The sequence below is a fragment of the Amphichorda felina genome (assembly GCF_050947745.1).
Source record: "Amphichorda felina strain 45539 chromosome Unknown scaffold_1, whole genome shotgun sequence".
In the NCBI taxonomy this organism is placed as follows: Eukaryota; Fungi; Ascomycota; class Sordariomycetes; order Hypocreales; family Bionectriaceae; genus Amphichorda; species Amphichorda felina.
Window position 1 is genome coordinate 2,504,758 of NW_028145049.1, and position 18,321 is coordinate 2,523,078.

At 57.1% G+C, this 18,321-nt stretch overlaps 7 protein-coding genes across 7 annotated transcripts; 5 read left to right on the forward strand and 2 right to left on the reverse strand.

Annotated features, from left to right (window-relative positions):
- Positions 1–256: 256 nt before the first annotated feature.
- MRH4 (RNA helicase) lies at positions 257–2,053 on the forward strand (the record flags this gene model as incomplete). The annotated part of the gene is made up of 2 exons (XM_083190312.1): positions 257–263; positions 312–2,053. The coding sequence occupies 2 exons, from the start codon at positions 257–259 to the stop codon at positions 2,051–2,053; spliced, it is 1,749 nt and encodes a 582-aa protein (XP_083054171.1).
- A 1,649-nt stretch (positions 2,054–3,702) lies between these two features.
- ACO1O0_000817 (uncharacterized protein) lies at positions 3,703–5,367 on the forward strand (the record flags this gene model as incomplete). Its single annotated transcript, XM_083190313.1, has 1 exon — positions 3,703–5,367. The coding sequence occupies one exon, from the start codon at positions 3,703–3,705 to the stop codon at positions 5,365–5,367; it is 1,665 nt and encodes a 554-aa protein (XP_083054172.1).
- A 313-nt stretch (positions 5,368–5,680) lies between these two features.
- Positions 5,681–6,647, reverse strand: TIP41 (TIP41-like family-domain-containing protein; the record flags this gene model as incomplete). Its single annotated transcript, XM_083190314.1, has 2 exons — positions 5,681–5,803; positions 5,886–6,647. 2 exons carry the CDS (start codon positions 6,645–6,647, stop codon positions 5,681–5,683), a joined length of 885 nt encoding a protein of 294 aa, XP_083054173.1.
- Positions 6,648–7,709: 1,062 nt separating this feature from the next.
- On the forward strand, positions 7,710–9,046 carry IPL1 (aurora kinase; the record flags this gene model as incomplete). The annotated part of the gene is made up of 3 exons (XM_083190315.1): positions 7,710–7,811; positions 7,889–8,869; positions 8,930–9,046. 3 exons carry the CDS (start codon positions 7,710–7,712, stop codon positions 9,044–9,046), a joined length of 1,200 nt encoding a protein of 399 aa, XP_083054174.1.
- Positions 9,047–9,370: 324 nt separating this feature from the next.
- Positions 9,371–10,206, reverse strand: ATP23 (peptidase M76 family-domain-containing protein; the record flags this gene model as incomplete). The annotated part of the gene is made up of 2 exons (XM_083190316.1): positions 9,371–9,598; positions 9,655–10,206. The coding sequence occupies 2 exons, from the start codon at positions 10,204–10,206 to the stop codon at positions 9,371–9,373; spliced, it is 780 nt and encodes a 259-aa protein (XP_083054175.1).
- A 1,347-nt stretch (positions 10,207–11,553) lies between these two features.
- On the forward strand, positions 11,554–13,103 carry PRO1 (glutamate 5-kinase; the record flags this gene model as incomplete). Its single annotated transcript, XM_083190317.1, has 5 exons — positions 11,554–11,593; positions 11,660–11,847; positions 11,912–12,022; positions 12,085–12,355; positions 12,412–13,103. 5 exons carry the CDS (start codon positions 11,554–11,556, stop codon positions 13,101–13,103), a joined length of 1,302 nt encoding a protein of 433 aa, XP_083054176.1.
- A 1,112-nt stretch (positions 13,104–14,215) lies between these two features.
- On the forward strand, positions 14,216–16,260 carry GRS1 (glycine--tRNA ligase; the record flags this gene model as incomplete). Its single annotated transcript, XM_083190318.1, has 2 exons — positions 14,216–15,808; positions 15,865–16,260. The coding sequence occupies 2 exons, from the start codon at positions 14,216–14,218 to the stop codon at positions 16,258–16,260; spliced, it is 1,989 nt and encodes a 662-aa protein (XP_083054177.1).
- Positions 16,261–18,321: the final 2,061 nt, after the last annotated feature.

The window sequence follows — 18,321 nt, forward strand, 5'->3', positions numbered from 1 at the left end:
ATTGCCTCTTTTTAGATGATCAAAGATGGAAATGAAGATAACATGGAGAGCAGAGCTTCCGTGATGGAGGCGTTGTCGTTGGAAATAGCGGGTCGTAGGTACGTACCCCCCCCCTTGCTAGCATGGAAATCTAGGCTGAGTTCTCCACCCTAAAAAAAAGTCGACGCCCCTTCACGTCGACGGCTTGGATGGCACGCGTCAAGAGCAACGACACGACCACGACGACATTGTCTTCACCCACAGGCAACCGCCCGACATGCATCGTATAGCGTCGACCCCAGTCTGCTCGTCGTGCCGGACCACTCTCCTAGGCCAACGCACACTCCCGATCCGTCCCGCTCAGCCATGCCTCGGAGTCCGATACGTCTCTCTGCGCCGAGCGCCCAAGGAGCGCCCAGCGCGCATGGTCCTCGCTGACCACGTGGGTCGCTCTCCTGCTCGAGGCGGCTCAAGGCACACGCGCGAGGGCCCGTTTGGAAGCCTGAACCGCACCGTCGCCAACGTCGATCCGACCCGCAAACCCACCGCAGCGAAGGAGTCGAGGGGGAAGAGAGGCAGCGCTGGTGACGAGCGCAAGGCCCTGAAGATGCAGCGCGCCCTCGCCCCCGTCTCGTACGGGAAGCGCATGGCAGTCAAGGACCGCATGTCGAACATCGAGTCCTTTGACCAGCTCGACTTCTTGCCCGCCGTCAAGGAGGCCCTGCTGGGCGACGTGTTCAAGGGCCTCGTCGACGTGAAGCCGACCCCGATTCAGCGGCTAGCCATGCCCACGTTGCTTGGCCAGCGTAAATCCGCCCCGCAACGGGAGAACCAGAAGAAGGGTGCCGACGGAGTCCAGTCGTTTCTCCTGGCTGCCGAGACGGGGTCAGGCAAGACGCTGGCGTATCTGCTACCGGCTGTCAACGCCCTCAAGATTGCCGAGGCCCAGGATCCCGACATCAAGGCCTGGAATCAGCGCAAGGCGGAAGAGATGGCGCTACAGGAGTCGGGTAAGGTCAAGGTCAAGGGGAGGGCGTTTGACGAGCCCCATCCCACCATGGCCCGCCCCAAGGTCATGATCCTGGTCCCCACCGCCGAGCTGGTGTCGCAGGTCGGCCGCGTGGCCAGGGCTCTATCTCACGCTATCAAGTTCAAGACGGAGATGATCTCGTCCGACCTCAAGCCCCAGCAGATCCAGCGCGGCATGTACAGTCTCTCCGGTGTGGACGTCGTCATCGCGACACCCCATCTAATCGCCTCCATCGCCGACTCGGATCCCAACATCCTGTCCCGTGTCTCCCACCTCGTGGTGGACGAGGCCGACTCCCTCCTGGACCGGAGCTTCGCGCCCGTGACCACGAGCATCGTCGAGCGCGCCATGCCATCCCTGAAGCAGTTCATCTGCTGCTCGGCCACCATCCCGCGCAAGATGAACAACTACCTGGCGACCAACTACCCCAAGATGCACCGCATCACGACGCCCAACCTCCACGCCATCCCGCGACGCGTCCAGCTCGGCGTCATCGACGTCTCCAGGGAGCCCTACCGCAACAACAAGGACCTGGCCTGCGCCGACGCCATCTACACCATTGGCCGCGAGGCCGCCGCCCACGAGGGCCCCGTCAAGGGCGAGATCGACGTCCGCCGCATCATCGTCTTTGTCAACGAGCGCGAGAAGACGGAGGAGGTGGCCAAGTACCTCCGCACCAAGGGCATCGATGCGCAGGCGCTGCACAGGGACACGCCCGAGAAGCGCCACGGCGAGATCCTCGAGACGTTCACGACCAACGAGGCGCTGACGGTCCAGGCGCCCAAGTTCAAGGAGAACCGCATCAGCAACGTCAAGGCCCTCGTGGTGACGGACCTGGCCTCGCGCGGCATCGACACCCTGGCCGTCCGGCACGTCATCCTCTACGACGTGCCCCACACGACCATCGACTTCATCCACCGCCTAGGACGCGCGGGGCGGATGGGTCGAAGGGGTCGCGGCATCGTCCTGGCTGGCAACGACGACAGGAAGGATGTCATTGCCGAGGTGAAGAAGAGCATGTTCATGGGCCAGGCGCTCATCTAAGCATGGCGTTTATGTGCAGACGTAATCCTTGATTCTTTTTGTTTTTGTGTACATTACTGTATCAACATGATAAATCGGAACATCTAAAGCCGGCGCCTGGGACAGACGATGGGTATGGATTGCTGGACATGGAATATAGAACAGCCGGGGTCTCATTTAAGAACACCTCTCTAAAATAATGTACGATAGGGGGACAAATATACCACTAAGTTGCCACAAAACCATTTTTTCTGCTGTTGCTAGTCCCGTGCTGAAGGGTGAGGCACACACACACTCATGATATGGGAAGAGAAAGGAGTGTTTCTCATGCAAAGTTTACAGACATAGTTACAGAAAACCAGCTACCTAACCCTGCCCCTCTTCCTTGTCCGAAGCTTCGAGAGCTTCCTTTTCTTTTCTTTTCTTTTCTGTATCTGTATATCCACAAACATGTCCCAACAAAGAAGGACTGCTTCCCATTGTTCGGGGGAGTAATCTCCCCAACGAGGAGTATGTTCATCTTGCTGTTCTAGAGGCCTCCTTGTTATACTTTTTTCGATCTATTCACCTAATCCCTGTTTAACTTGTGGACGAATTTTTTCCCTAATCTTCCGTAGACATTGACGCCATAGTTCGGGTAGAAGAACCAGAGTCCTGCTGCTTCACGCTCTTCTCTTTCTCCTTAGACAGAATCAGAACTGATACCAACGGATACTCCGGAATAGAGCACTCACTGTATAGGTCGCATGCATGGGCTCGTGGTGACTATGTACAATTAGCGCACGCCCCTGATCGTGCAATTGGGCTATGGGTAATGCAGCCACTGAAGGCTCCCACGTTCTTTTTACAGTGCGAACATGGCTCTTATGGAGGGGTTCCAGACATGTACATCAGAGCTCCATCGATGTTTGGTAGTCGTGAAAGGTTGATAAACCTTGTTTTTCCCCTCCTACCCTGAATATTGAGCAAAAGGAGACGCTGCATGCCATCCGTTCCTCGAAGGCGATGCACTTTGACTGGACGCAAAAGAGTGATCTCGGCGAGTGCCCAAGCCGTCACAGGGCGCGGATCTTGTGGCTGAGGGTCCGAGGCCGGAATAGAGGGTAGAGAGTCCACGACAATACCCATGATGCAGCCGATGAGAATCGATGATTAGAGTAGAAGAGCAGAGTAGAAGAGCAGAGAGGAAAGTGGTGACGCTGAGTGTTAGAGCTAGAACGTGCTGCTATATATGTAGATGGTGCCCCGGTAATTACTTTGGTGAAGGGGAAGCATTCCATGGGCACAGCTTACTAGTGTATAAAGATTTGCACAGGTATTGAGTTTTGACGCAGTCGTCAGTATAGGACAGACAAATTCGTGAAGCTTCGTATTACGAAGTATTACAGATTACTATGTATCCGTACCTTACCTCAGTACTAGGTGGAAGTGTGGTCGTGTTAAAGTTGTGGGTGGAGCCCCTCCAAAAGCTGCAAGTTGTGACGCGCGACGCGTCTCAGCACCAACACCAATTGTTTCTCCCACCACCACCAGCTAACATTTCAACCAAACCCAACCTGCATCCAGGCTACACTCACGTTTTGAATACCCTAAAACCAACAGAGAATTCAATTACTCACTTACCCTCTACTACAATTACTTCTGAGCGCAACCCACAGCACTCGCCCACGATGCCTCGGCCGAAGCGAACGCGTCAGGCTGCCAAGCCTACCCAACAGGACAACCGCGACAAGGAACCCGAGACTCGAGCACCAGCGCGCAGAACTCGCTCCATGGGCGCACGCAACACCACCACAGATGAGGAAGCTCTCCAAGCTGCCAATCGGAGCCGCGATGCGGCCCTGGGCCGCCTCGCCAACGAGGACGTCACCACCACCGCCGATGACACGGTCGACTCGGTCGAGATTGGGCGACGCGCCGAGACGCCCCAGCCCCGGGACACGACTGGGCTTGACCTGGGCGACGACATGTTTGGCGACCTGGATGATAGCTTTGAACTCGGTGTGGCCCCCAGCAGTGGCCGCTCCATGGACAACTCATCCCTCTACGGCAGCCACATGAAGCCACGCTCTCGCTCGCGTCAGTCCAGCTTCATTGGCCGCAATGATCCTCCCATCCGACCTAGCAGCAGGGGAGGCAACACGCCCCTCATGAGTTCATCCTTCAATATTGGAGCCTTCAGGCGACGCGTTCGTGAGCCCAGCATTCTGGGCACTGGCCGCAAGAGCCGGCCAGATGTCACATCGACGACAGCCCAGGATGACGAATCGGAGAGGGAGGAGAATGAGGAAGAGGAGGAGGAGGAAGAAGATTTCGCGCCAGAGGCCGAGTCAACGCCCATCAACAACCGTCGTCGTACGCGGGCGTCCATGCAGCAGCAGGAGCGCGAGGCCTCGCCATCCCTGCCTATCCTGTCGGGGTCGCGTAAAAGAAAAAGCGATGTTGCCCCCGAACCCAGCGACCGCCCGGAGAAGACGTCGCGAACCGAGGAGCCCCAGCCTGAAGAAGCCAGCGACAGCGAGTCAGAACTGTCGTCCCCCTCGCCGCCTCGGATGCTACGGCCCCGAATGGAGCGCCCCGTCACGCCTAGCCCGGCAGATTTTGCTGCGCCCCCTGCCAGCAGCGCATCGGAAGACGAGGGCGACTTCTGGCCAGACATCCACGGGCTGGCTAGGCGGAAGCGGAGACCATCGGTGACAGAGCCCCTGCGGGGCGACAATCTCTCCGATGTCTCCTCCCCGCCGTCCCTGACCCATTCTCCCAACTACGCTCAGACCAAGGGTCCCAAGGGCCGCCGCGGGCGGTCTCGCACCCGCCGCGAATCACCGCCCCCGCTGACCACGGCAGACCTGGCCAATCTTCTGCCTCAGCGGCGGCAAAGGAACCGCAGGGATCTGGAGGCTGACATCGAGTACGACACATCTGGTCTGGGCCAGGACCAAGACGAGCTGTCCTATGCGCGGTCCACGCGGCGCAGAAATGACAGCCGTGCAGCTTCGACCCGCTCCGCGTCCCGCGGGGCCCGCAGCACGGGACCCGCGCGGATGGATAAGGAGGTCCCTGCCTCCAACACGCGCAGCGCATCCCACCGCGCTGGCAAGACGTACTCACGCCGCTCCTCCGACAAGGAGAATGAGGGCGAGGGGGAGGAGAACGAGGTCGAGGAGAGCACGTTCGAGCCGCTCCCCGACGACACGTTTGACGCGGGTACCGGCCAGCCGTTTGTTACGACCGAGGAGCTGAAGAAGGCCGCCAAGAAGTTTGAGGAGGTGGACCGCTGGGAGATGTCTTTCGAGGATAATGAGGAGCCCGAGTCGCCGATTGGGGCGCGGTAGTGGGGTGTTTGCAGGCTGGGGTGAAAGAGTTGATGATCAGTGAGCAATGGTGCAATGGAGAAACGGTGTTTTAGGCGATGGTCATGTCCTTTGAATGGTTCAGTCTGCTCAGCCAGCTCTCTCTCTCTCCCCTGCAGAGGTCTGCCTGATTTTGATTTTGAATTTTTTTTCCTACTCGTTTTACTTTTCATGAACAAGGAGAATCTATGCCTTATCTCGTCTAAGTAGGTTCACCATAACCCTGTGAAAGATCCCGTACGCCGTGCCTATGATGTTATCCTATCCATCCCAACCATACCTCATCAGTTCCTGGTCACGTCGCAAGATTCACCGCCTCCGTCCTGTGTTCAACAACCGTCAATAGAGGGTCGAGGACGTTAGGGTCACGGAGTGCGATGGTGATGTCGTCCGGCAGTCTCCCGGACATGCGCAGACCCTAAGAAATATCAAAACAGTCAGCATATTTTCCTCCCAAGACAAGAAAGGCATCCAAGAGGGGAAGGGAGGGGGTGCCGCACCATCTTAACCTGGTCAAAGCTCGCCTCCTTGGCCGTATACTCGCGGATGACCTCCTCCGTCTCAAAGTCGACGTAGACGCGGGTGTCGCGTATGCGCACAATGACGTTGTCGAGGCGCATGAAGAGGCGGACGAGGAGCAGCATGCGCTTCTCGTGGACGCGCAGCTTGGCGGTGTAGAGGGAGATGCCGTTGTCGTCGAGCTCGCTCTCGTAGAGGACGACCTCGTCGAAGAACAGGATGGGGTCGCGGCGCTTGAGTAGGTCGATGGGGATGGGCGTGTCGGCGGGGGCGAGGGCCTTGTCGCCCGAGGGCGCGTGCAGGGTCCCCGCGTAGGTGGTCGAGTAGCTCCAGTCGTAGGGCTTGACGACCTCCTTGATCTTCTGGGTGGTGTCCTCGCGGGTGCTCTCCCAGTCGCGGGCGTAGGCGACCTTGAGGACGTTGCGGTCCGTCTTGTCGACGGCGTCGAGGGCGTCGGCGGCCGTGAAGGAGAGGGACCACCGCGAAGGGAGATGTTCGATGGAGACGAGATTGTCGCCAAAGATCATCTCCGGCATGGGGATGCCGATGCGGTCGGTGAGGGCATCGATGGGGCCGGCCTTGGAGATGGGCAGCTTGCGCGTTGAGACGCGGAAGCGGCCCTGGGTGTGGGAGGTGGTGGCGGCTGAGAGGGCCTGGGGCCCTGGGAAGGGCTCGTTGGGGGACGAGATGTGGTTCATCCGCGGCGCCTGGTGAAGGCGGCTCTGGGCGTCGGAGGAGGCCATACTGGGGAGGGCTGTCGTCAACGCCACCAGGGGATGCGCGGTGCTGCTGGCCTTACTCGGGCAGCGTTCCAAAGCTCATGTTCCAAAACCCGAGTGGGTCGTGGTGGATCGTGACAGATTGGTGCTGGACTGCTGGTGCAGGTTTGAAACCGAGTTGGATTGTGGACGTCATACCCCGCGCTTAGCCAGTGGGGGGCGGAACTACGGGAGGCAGACCGAGATCCCATATTAGGTACCTTATTGAGCACATTCCCAAGCCATCCAGGATTAAACATGGAAGAAAAATCTAGATTCCCACCGGCGCAACTGGCTGCCTCTTTTCATGCACCGTACCAAAATATTCCGCTCGACGAATACCACCAAATATAGTAGCAATTAAATAATAACGCTCAGCTCGCAAGTCTCCGGGAGAATGCTGCCGGTGATGCCAATTTGGGTAGTGTCCCCCTGCCTGTCGCCACAGCTCGGCGAGTTCCGCCGAGAAAAGGTACGAGTACTGAGTAGTGGTACTTGGGTACATTGGTTGTCTTGCGTACAAGGTAGTATTCCAATGCTCCATTCTCTGTACATTGACGCAATCTCGTATTCAGGGCAAGGCGGCGTTGAAACATGGTCAGGCCATTTTCAACAGGCACAAAGTACACAGTACAAAGGTACGAAGATACTTACTAGTACCTCGCAGTTTGCACCTACCTTACCCATGCTGCCGGTTCGCCCTGCTCAACTGCCACCAATTACAAGCCACATCGACACAACCAGTTCATTGTCAAATGGTGTGGCGCATGCGACTCAGTGTGGCTGCTCAGCCGCGGCCTTGGTTTCTGTGCTGCTGTTTGGGTCTCAACCCCCCTGGCCCGTTGCCCTGGTGATAGTGACACACAACAACTGCCCCCAGCTTCCGGCAGTCGAAACCACTGAGCATGCCATACACACAACGACTCTCTTGCGAACATCCTCAAAAAAGCTACCCTCGCACCCATTAAACTCTCTCTCCGCCTAAACCTAATCCCCGTCTCTTCCGGGGGCATCAATAGGCCTTGCGACCACCACCGGGCTTGGACAATGGCAGGGCACGCTTTAGAGACTCGCCTCGAGCACCTATCGGTGCAAGACGAGAACGACAACGGCGATGTCACCAGCTCCAAGGTCTACTCAAAGTCAAAGGTTTGTCCTCAGTCCCCTTCATCCGATTTCCGCCGTTTTTTTCGAGGACCCCAAAGCTGAAACGGGGCCTTATCTAGACTGCCGCGGCAGCTTCTCACAACAGCAGCCGGCATAACATGTTCAAGGTTGCTCTCCAGCCCCAGACCAGCAATTCCGTGGCATCGGTGACTCTTCCCTCGCAAGCTGCCCAGCGAAAGACCAACAACCCAACCTCTCCGCCTCGCAAACCGCTCCCCCAGTCCTCGGCAGCTCGGTCAGCCGACGAGGATGGTACGGACGAGCGGCTGCAGCTGCAACGCAAGTCTGCAACCCTCACCGAGCAGCCTAGCCCCCCCAAGCAATGGCACCTGGGGCGGTTTGAGATTGGCCGCCCCCTGGGCAAGGGCAAGTTTGGCCGCGTCTACCTCGCCAGGGAGCGCACCAGCGGTTTCATCTGCGGCCTCAAGGTGCTGCACAAGAACGAGCTCCAGGCCGGCGGCGGCGTCGAGAAGCAGGTTCGCCGCGAGATCGAGATCCAGAGCAACCTGCGGCACCCCAATATCCTCAAGCTCTACGGCCACTTCCACGACAGCAAGCGCATCTTCCTGATCCTGGAATATGCCGCCAAGGGTGAGCTGTACAAGCACCTCCGCAAGGAGAGGCGATTTGCCGAGTGGAAGGCGGCACATTATATTGCGCAGATGGCCTCGGCCCTCCGGTATTTGCACCGCAAGCATGTCATTCACCGGGACATCAAGCCAGAGAATATCCTGGTGGGCATCCACGACGAGATCAAGATCTCCGATTTTGGGTGGAGCGTGCATGCACCCAATAGCCGCCGCAAGACCATGTGTGGCACCCTCGACTACCTGCCGCCGGAAATGATCAAGCCCGGCAGCTCGGACAACTACTACGACGAAAAGGTCGACCTCTGGAGTCTTGGCGTTTTGACGTACGAGTTTTTGGTTGGCGAGGCGCCGTTTGAGGATACTCCCGTCATGACCCAGCGGAGGATCGCCCGCGCTGATATGTCGATTCCCAAGTTTGTCAGCCCGGAGGCCGCTGATTTGATAAAGAAGGTACGCCATGCACTCCTTCCCAATTATTGTCTCACCCTCATCCATGCTTACACCTATTAGCTTTTGGTTCTTGACCCTGCAAAGCGGATCCCTCTCGAGGATATTCAGGAACACCCGTGGATCCTCAAGCACTGTGTCAAGGGTGAGCGAGCGACGAATAGGGAGCAGAAGTCGTAACTACCTGAGAGAGCCGGCGACAATGAGGTTTTTTTTTTCTTATGGTGGCGTTGAGGTTTAATAATCTGGTGAAAGGATTGGACAGGATAAGCCCGGTTTCATGCATTTTATTAGGAGTCATCAGGCGAGTTGGATGGGTTTGCTATTGTGCGAATACAGTACCATGCTTTCAGGCTTCAACAGATTCATAGCACAAGGACACGCAGAGCGAATATTATTGTCTTTGGGTATCGTCAAGATCATTAGTAGTGGAGTATGTGAGATGAAGGTGACCGGCTGAATGTTACAAAGTGTTGTACAAGATGAAGATCGCCATCCGTCGTACTACCGGTAGACATCATCGAACGGCCTTGTGTCCGAGAAACATGAATCCCAAACCTGATTCACGACCTTGGAGGCCTGCTCCTCATCCTTACACCTAGGCCGGGCCATGACGGACTGGACGGCCCTCTTGCGCACGCAGTTTTGGAACTGCTGTGTAAGTGACCAGTGACCCCTGGTGAAGGCCTCCCGCGTCCAGCGGCACTCGCCACTGAGCATTGACGCGCGAATCTGCGGCTGTTATCAGCATATATGACGCATAGTAATCAGATGCGAGTACTGCTAACCTCTGTGCATGCTGCATGCTTCAAGTCCTTGTCCCCCATCCAGTCCACGTTCCACCGCAAGTGATCCCACGCGTGCACCATCTCGTGGGCTAGCGTGTCCTCGAGGTGCTTGCGGTCGCGCACCTCGTTGGCGCACAGGAGGATGCCGTGGTCTGGGCTGAACCCTCCCGACTGGCGGTGGACCTCCCCGGACTCGTCGAGGCGGGCTGGGCACCGGCGGCAGACGACGTTGCTGGCGTCGAGGCGGCCGTTGAGGTCGCCCACCTTCTCGGAGAGGAAGCGGATGATGGGAGAATTCTGGAACAGCCAGTCGCGATACTCATTGCAGCGGTTGCAATCGCGCTCCTCGTGGACCTTGTAGCGCCACTCGCGGTAGTGGAACTGGCCCTCGCGGGTCATCTGGCCGGACAGGATGCGGAAGTAGTTCATCCACCACTTTATCTGCGGGTCGAAGCCGGTGCGGGCGGGATCGTTGACCAGCTCCTTGGGTGCGCCGGGGGGCACGGGAGCGGGGACGGCGCCCGTCTGCGGCGTCTTGTCGGCGGAGGCCATAGTTTCTTCTCCTCTCTCTCTCTCTCTCTCTCTAACCCTCTCGCTAAGGTAGGGACGGGAAGAGCTGGGGAAGGACGGGGAGGAACGGAGGGGCGTTTGGCACTTTGGTGATTCAAGGATTCAAGCGGTCAGAACCGATGAGGCCTCTCTCTGTCCGTCACTCTGTCTCTCTGTCAGACAGTCATGTACCGAGGCGCGCGCCGAAGTGACAGAAGTGACGAGGGAGGTCGTATGCGGGTACGCTGAGCTGCCGGCTTTCGTCACCTTGCTGCAGGAAGTGTCGAGTAAAACTCAGGTCATCGACGTCGGGTGTCGCCCAAGGCGGAATAGCGGCAGGGGAGGGCCTCGCGGCTGGGCTTGGACGCTTCGGTGGACTTGTGGACTTGTGGACTTGTTGGTGTGCCGTCACGTCACATGCGGAGGCAGTGGTGGAGGACGGTTGGACGGATGGACGGTCGTGCGGCCACCAGTGGCACAAGCGGCTTGGGAGTATGTCCAAGGATGACGGGCTTGGCCCTGGAGGCTGGCAAAGGCTGGCGGAGACTGGCAGAAAAGGCTGCAGAGGCTGCACCACAGTGACCACACCCCAGGGCACCTGGGCAGGTTACAGGTACGTAGTGGCTGGCCTGGCGCCTGGCTGGCGCTGGACTTGGGCTGGGCAGGGCGGCACGGAGCACCATAGTGCCTGGCTGAGAGGCTGAGGCCCTGCTGGTGGCCCTGCTGGTGGCCCTGCTGGTGGCCCTGCTGGTGGCCTCCATGCTGCAAAATTCTGCCACCAGGGGTTGCCGCACATCTCCGGGCGGTGAGCGAACCAAGGGTCAGTATTCCTCAGGAATTGCGGGCCCGCTGTCGGGAAATGACGCCGGTCCCAACAGCCAACTAATGGGGTCGCCGCTTTCATCCACCACATCCAGACACATGCCTCAGCAACCTGGTTCTCCCCAGAGAAAAACCCATCCGTCCTCACAGCGACGGGGCACAGCAGACGAACCAGAATAATACCGCGCGTTCCTTGGCGTGAGACGACGAATAGGATGGAGGGTGAGTACGCCCTGCCTGCCTGCAAGCCATCGAGCATATGTCAGGGCTCCACCGCGGTACAGCACCGTCAGAAGGACCGTGGACAAGGAGACGCGAGGTACATCCGCAAAGTACAACTCGACTCGACTTATGTATACTCGTCGATTCCCGTCGTTGTTGGATTTTCTGGATTCCTCGATTCTTCTTTTATCTCTCCAGTATCTTCTGCCGCGGAATGAGCCTTGGTCTTTGCTGATTTCATCTCATTTCCCCTTCGCCACATCATACCCTTACTGATCCATATCCATCTCTCAACCAACAGACGACATGAAGAAACCAAGACCCTTGACGGTCGTCATTAAGCTGGGTAAGCCCTCCATGGAGTTCTCTATTTGGCTGCTGAAAATACTAACATGAATTTCTCCCTCGACAGGCACAAGCTCCATCGTCGATGAAAAGACGCATGAGCCTCTGCTGCCCATCCTGACCCTCATCGTCGACACTGCCGTCAAGCTTCAGAAGACTGGCCACCGCGTCGTCATCGTCTCGTCTGGCGCTATTGGCGTCGGTCTCCGACGTATGGACGTCGACAAGAGGCCAAAGCACCTGGCTCAGTTGCAGGTAGGCATCCCCCTTCGCCTCACATGTCGTCCACCGACAAAGTTTGACTAACCGGACTCTGTAGGGTCTAGCTGCAATTGGACAATGCAGACTCATGAGTCTCTGGGACGGCCTTTTCCAGCACATGGATCAGCCAATTGCCCAGATTCTTCTCACCAAGAATGATATCGCAGACGTATGTAACCCCCTGCAACACCCCCTGACTTACACCGACCTGACATTGGTCGACTCTTCCAGCGGACGAGGTATCTCAATGCCCAAAACACATTCAACTCGCTCTTGGACATGGGCGTCATCCCCATTGTCAATGAGAACGATACCTTGGCTGTTTCTGAAATCAAGTTTGGTGACAACGATACCCTCTCGGCAATTACCGCTGCTATGATCCACGCCGATCACCTCTTCCTCATGACAGACGTAGACTGCCTGTATGACAAGAATCCTCGGACAAATCCTGATGCCCAACCCATTGAGGTTGTGCCAGATATCTCTCAAATTCACGCCGATGGTATGTTCTTCTTTCGTCTCCCAAACAACGTGTGCCAAGGCTGACCCCACGTCCAGTGTCAAGTGCCGGCTCATCACTCGGCACCGGCGGCATGAGCACCAAAATCATTGCCGCCAGACTGGGCACCTCGGCCGGCGTCACAGTCATCATTACCCGGTCATCAAATCCAGGTAATATCCTCAACATTCTCAACTACCTCCACACGTCGACATCCGGCTCATCCGGGGAGGACGAGTCGGACGAGGAGTCACTGGTTGCTGCATCAACATCATTAAATCTGATGGCGCCCTCTGGCGCTTCAGACGGGCCTCCCCTGCACACCCGGTTCCTGCCTTCAAGTGACCCCATTCGGGATCGCCACTTTTGGCTACTACACACTCTCAACCCCCACGGAACCATCTACATTGATCAGGGTGCCCACCGCGCCCTGGTTGGCAAGGCAGGCCTCCTTCCCGTCGGCGTCGTCGACGTCGAAGGAAATTTTGCCCAGCACGAGCCGGTGCGCGTGGTCGTGGTCAACCGACTGGCTTCGCCTGGCCCCGACGGCAAGATGCGCGGCGACTATGCCGAGGAGGTCGGCAGAGCCCTCGTTAACTACGCCTCGGCCGAGATCACCCGGATCATGGGTCACCAGAGCCATGAGATCGAGGAGCTTCTGGGCTATGCCGACAGCGAGTACGTCGCCAATCGACAACACGTCGTGTTCTTCAGGAAGGACAGTCGACCCACCAGTCCGACGGGCCATTAAACGGGTTGCAATTGATTTGGATATGAGCAAAAGTAGTCAAGTTGGAAGCGAGCATTGCATAAGTTGCGGCACAAACACCGCCAGAGATCAGGAGTTTTTTTTTTTTTTTATCTTTCTCTTTGGGATAATTTTCTTTCGAAATGAATACGGGACGATGGGATCCGTCATTCTTCAACAACAATGAATGACATGGGCACATGTGTACACTCGCTAGTGATGCAGGGATCATGGGCTTTCTATGTCTTTTATGGAGTACATGATGGTACTAGTCATCCTCTTGTTAAGGCTAAGTCGACAGATTGTTACCCAGTACTAGTCTTCCAAGCTTGTTATATATATCTGTATACCGCTGAGTTGTTGTCTGATAGCCAGAGACCACTGGGCGTCTCTCTCTCTCTCTTTTCATACCCATGAACCCTCAAACTCCCGATCGTTGATTTCGAGTTTTTTACCCAGTTGCGCCTGGGGGTTTCAGAATCCAGGGTAGTACCCGGTGAGGGGCCTTCGGAAACCAAAACCCCGCCAGCTCGCAAGGTTGTCGATGGAGGGGCACAGGGGCGATGCAATGCACTGTGGTACGTACCTGCAGAGGGGCAGTGAGGGGTAATTAAGAGGTACCTCTGACTCGGAGCCCGGCGAATCGAGTTAATCCTGTCCGGCCTGGGGGAAAATTGGTTGCATGAGCCCCCCCTGTTGCTTGGTGCCCTGTTGGCGCCTTATTGCCCTGGCGAAAGGAAGAATGGCGCTGGAATTCCACACCCAGTGACGGCACTGCAGAACCTGGAAACCCCCCCAATCGCAGAGTTTAGGGTCCAGTCCATCGAGTGAGCCCTCGCCGTGCCGTCTGGCCCCCTCCCCCTCCCCCACTATCTAGAGGACTCAGTGCGCATCGAGTTTTTGTGACTCACGCGCATCTCCTCTGCCATATCGAATCTGTGTGGATGAAGCCGCCTCGTCCCTGCGTTTCCCTCCTGACTCAACATCGTCACCTCTGCCTTCGCCTCGCATTCCACTCGCTGCCGTTATCAAAGACGCGCTCCCGTTGCTTCTCGTCCTCGAGCCACTTGCACAAGGCCCTAGTCCAGCGACCGAAGAACCACAAGCTGTCCAAGATGTCCTCGACCGCAACGACCCTCAAGGGCCAGCCCCTCGACAAGGCCATCCTCGATGCCATGCTGAGGCGCCGCATGTTCTACACCCCGTCCTTCGAGATCTATGGCGGCGTCGGCGGTCTCTACGACTTTGGGCCCCCCGGCTGCGGTCTCCTGGCCAACATCACCGACCTCTGGCGCAAACACTTCGTCCTCGAGGAGGACATGCTCGAGGTCGACTGCACCGCCCTGACCCCCCACGAAGTCCTCAAGACTAGCGGCCACGTCGACAAGTTCGCCGACTGGATGTGCAAGGACCCCAAGAACGGCGAGATTCTGCGCGCCGACCACTTCGTCGAGGCTGTCCTCGAGGCTAGGTTAAAGGGCGACAAGGAGGCCCGTGGCCAGAAGGTGGAGGAGAAGGATGACCCCAAGAAGAAGAAGAAGAAGGCCAAGTCCGAGGCTGTCAAGCTCGACGACGCCGTGGTCCAGGAGTACGAGGAGGTGCTAGCCAGGATCGACAACTACGACGGCCCGGAGCTCGGTGCGCTCATCAAGAAGTACGACCTGCGGAACCCCGAGACCGGCGAGATCCCCTCCGACCCCGTTGCCTTCAACCTCATGTTCCAGACCTCCATTGGCCCCAGCAGCAACCTACCTGGCTACCTGCGGCCCGAGACCGCCCAGGGCCAGTTCCTCAACTTTGCCAAGCTCCTCGAGTTCAACCAGTCCTCCATGCCCTTCGCCTCTGCCTCCATTGGCAAGTCGTACCGAAACGAGATCTCCCCCCGCGCTGGCCTGCTGCGAGTCCGTGAGTTCCTGATGGCCGAGATCGAGCACTTTGTCGATCCCCAGGGCGGCAAGAAGCACAGCCGGTTCAACGAGATTGAGGATATCGAGCTTGTTCTCCTCGACCGCGACACCCAGCTGTCCGGCAAGACCACCACCAGGACTGTCAAGATTGGCGAGGCCGTCAAGTCTGGCCTCGTCGACAACGAAACCCTCGGCTACTTCCTGGCGCGCATCCACCTCTTCATGGTCAAGATTGGCGTCGACACGTCCAAGATGCGCTTCCGCCAGCACATGGCCAATGAGATGGCCCACTACGCCTGCGACTGCTGGGACTGCGAGCTTTTCACAACCTCCGGCTGGGTCGAATGTGTCGGCTGCGCTGACCGCAGCGCCTACGATCTCAACGTCCACGCCAAGAAGACTGGTGCTTCCCTGGTCGTGCGCCAGCGCCTTGACGAGCCCATCGTCATTGAGGAGTGGCAGGTTGATGTTGAGAAGAAGAAGTTCGGCCCGCTCTTCAAGAAGGACGCCAAGACGGTGGAGACCGCTCTGCTGGCTACTTCGCAGGAGCAGCGCTCCAAGCTGGCCGAGGAGATCACTGCCAATGGCAAGATCATCCTGTCTGTGGAGGGTGTTGGTGAGGGCAAGGTTGAGATCCCCAGTGAGGCGATCAAGATCGAGTTCCGCAAGAGGACCGAGTTTACTCGCGAGTTTACCCCGAACGTCATCGAGCCATCCTTCGGTATCGGCCGCATCCTGTACGCCCTCATCGAGCACAACTTCTGGACCAGAGGCACCGAGGGTGGCGACGAAGCGCGCGGTGTAAGTATCCTTTACTCCTTTTATAACCCTCACATCATCTGACTTTCTTATCATAGGTCCTGTCCTTCCCCCCCATGGTGGCCCCGACAAAGGTGCTCATCGTGCCCCTTTCCTCCAACGCGCAGTTCAAGCCGCATCTTAAGAAGCTCTCGCAGCGCCTGCGAAAACTTGGCGTTTCCAGCCGCGTCGACGACTCGTCGGCCAGCATTGGCAAGCGCTACAGCCGTAACGACGAGCTCGGCACGCCCCTCGGCATCACTGTCGACTTCCAGACCCTGCAGGACAACACCCTGACCCTGCGTGACCGCGACTCGACCAACCAGGTCCGCGCGGAGGAGGACAAGATTGTGGAGGCTATCCGGGCTCTTGCTGACGGCAGCAAGACCTGGGCGGACATCGAGGCAGAGCTGCCCAAATTCGAGGGCCAAGAGCTGGATGTTCCTGTTAGGTAAAGAGAATGTAGTAGAGAGCGCTGGTTATAGACACCGTGGGGAGGATAATAGAGCAACGAAGATGTCGAGACAAATCATGGACGAATAGGTAAAGCATTTAGGCGCGTGGCGGCAAGAGTAAAACCGTGGTTGTACTATCTATCAGCATGGCGGTCATCTGAGGGAGTAACATTGAAAGTGCAAGGAGTTGTGAATCAAGACATCTTCCCAGTGAATGACTAAAGGACATCGGTGTACCAGTGGCCATTCTCACGAAGATATAAAGGGGCTCAACGCCAAGTCAATCTTCCTTCGAGTACATGTACTACCCAGTAACGAAGACACGTACTCGTACAGCCGTCTTCGAATCTTGATTTAGACCCAGAAATGAAAAGACCCAGAAATGAAACAAACCGTTGTCGCGCACACAGATGCACGTCACAATGTCCTCCCGCTGCGAACCTTCACCTGGCACGGCCGCCCTCTTCGGAAGCGGGCGCAAATGTTCTAAATGCGGCAACTTCACCACCTGTCCCCCACTGGCGAATGGCAGGTGCCAGCTATGTCCTGCAGACAAGAGCTCCTCCGAGAAGAAGTCTGGGCTAAGAGCTCTGATAAAAAGAGCAAGGGCGGGAGGAAGACCGAAAAGTAGGAGGAGCACGGGTTGGGGGATGTCGGTGGGCTTCTGTTACATCCTCACGACGGCGACGGACGTCAAGCGGTGACATGAGGATTCTGGATTGCGATTTAACGTCGTATTTTTGGATGACGGACGGCGATAGTAGTTGGAATCACTCTGGGTAGATTGGTATATAAGGCCCTCGGACCTCCCAATAGACTCGTCTGAGCGACTACGCTCTTATACCGTCACCTGGCACGACTTTACTACAATATTTAATACAACACCGCCTGTCAGTTCAGCTCACAATGTCCAACGACGGCTCTCCTTTGCTACAGGGGAATGTGACTGCCGCCACCCTCGTTTGTTGCGAGAAATGCCACACGTGGACTAGTACGGTATACGATGAGAGGTGCGCTATGGATGATTGTGGTGGCTCACTGGTTGTGTTCGAGATAATATCCACGAACACCAAGGAGAGTGACACCAAGGCTACCAAAGACAAGCGCCAGGTCAGTGGTGACAAGGATGATTCTTCGACATCCTGAGCCATGGGCAGGATTTAACACCGAACACTTGATTCGTTTGTGCCTTTTGATGTCGGGCACTAGGTGGAGGGTAGACGAAGATCTTGCATCGCGGGCCGCTATTAGGTAGTGCGTGGTGGTGGGTTGATGGGTGCGTGGGTTGCAAGGGTCCTGGGCCGACTTACCATAGGTAAGACATCTGTAATGTTCTTCGGAGACGAAAGTTCGAAACTACAGGCCTTCTGACTCTCATTCTCGTCGTATGTTGTGCAACTGGCGCCCTGTTTCATAGTGAGGCACGAACCTGGTAAGATGACTGCATGAAACCGAGCGACGAGAGCGCCATCCTCCTGAATCTTAACCCAGCAAGCCTCACGGCTCTGGGGGTATTAATATCGTGGCATGGTGCGCCGGGTTAAGCTGGTTCCGATCTGGATCTCCCTGTAGGAGGAGGCTCAGGAGCCTCAGGCCCTCAGTCCCCCTTATGTAAAGAGCTGTTCAACGAGCAAACCACGAGTTGATGACGGGCTGCAACAGGGATCGGGTCCCGCCAATCCACCTGGGCGCCTGTTGCTGGTCGCCACTGTAATATTCCAGCTGCGCTGAACTCGTGCACAGCAGGGCGCCACAAGCGCCCTGCAATCATGTTTGCGAGAAGTCGCGGGTCCGATTCATGGCAGTTGCCTGCTGAGACATGGGGGGGCAAATATTTATGGTCATGAAGACGGTGGCACGAGTGAAAGGGTAAGCTGGGGGGATAGTGGCCTTTTGACTCTCTGGCCGGCCTTATTGCAAGGATGGCAGGAGGGGAGAAATAAAGGATAGAAGATCCCATGTTGATGCAAGGGTGTTGACTGTTGGAGCCTCGAGGAGGTACTATTGCATCGCAAAATCGTGGTGGTTTTCGTGGAATGGCGATGGACGGAACGAGAAGAG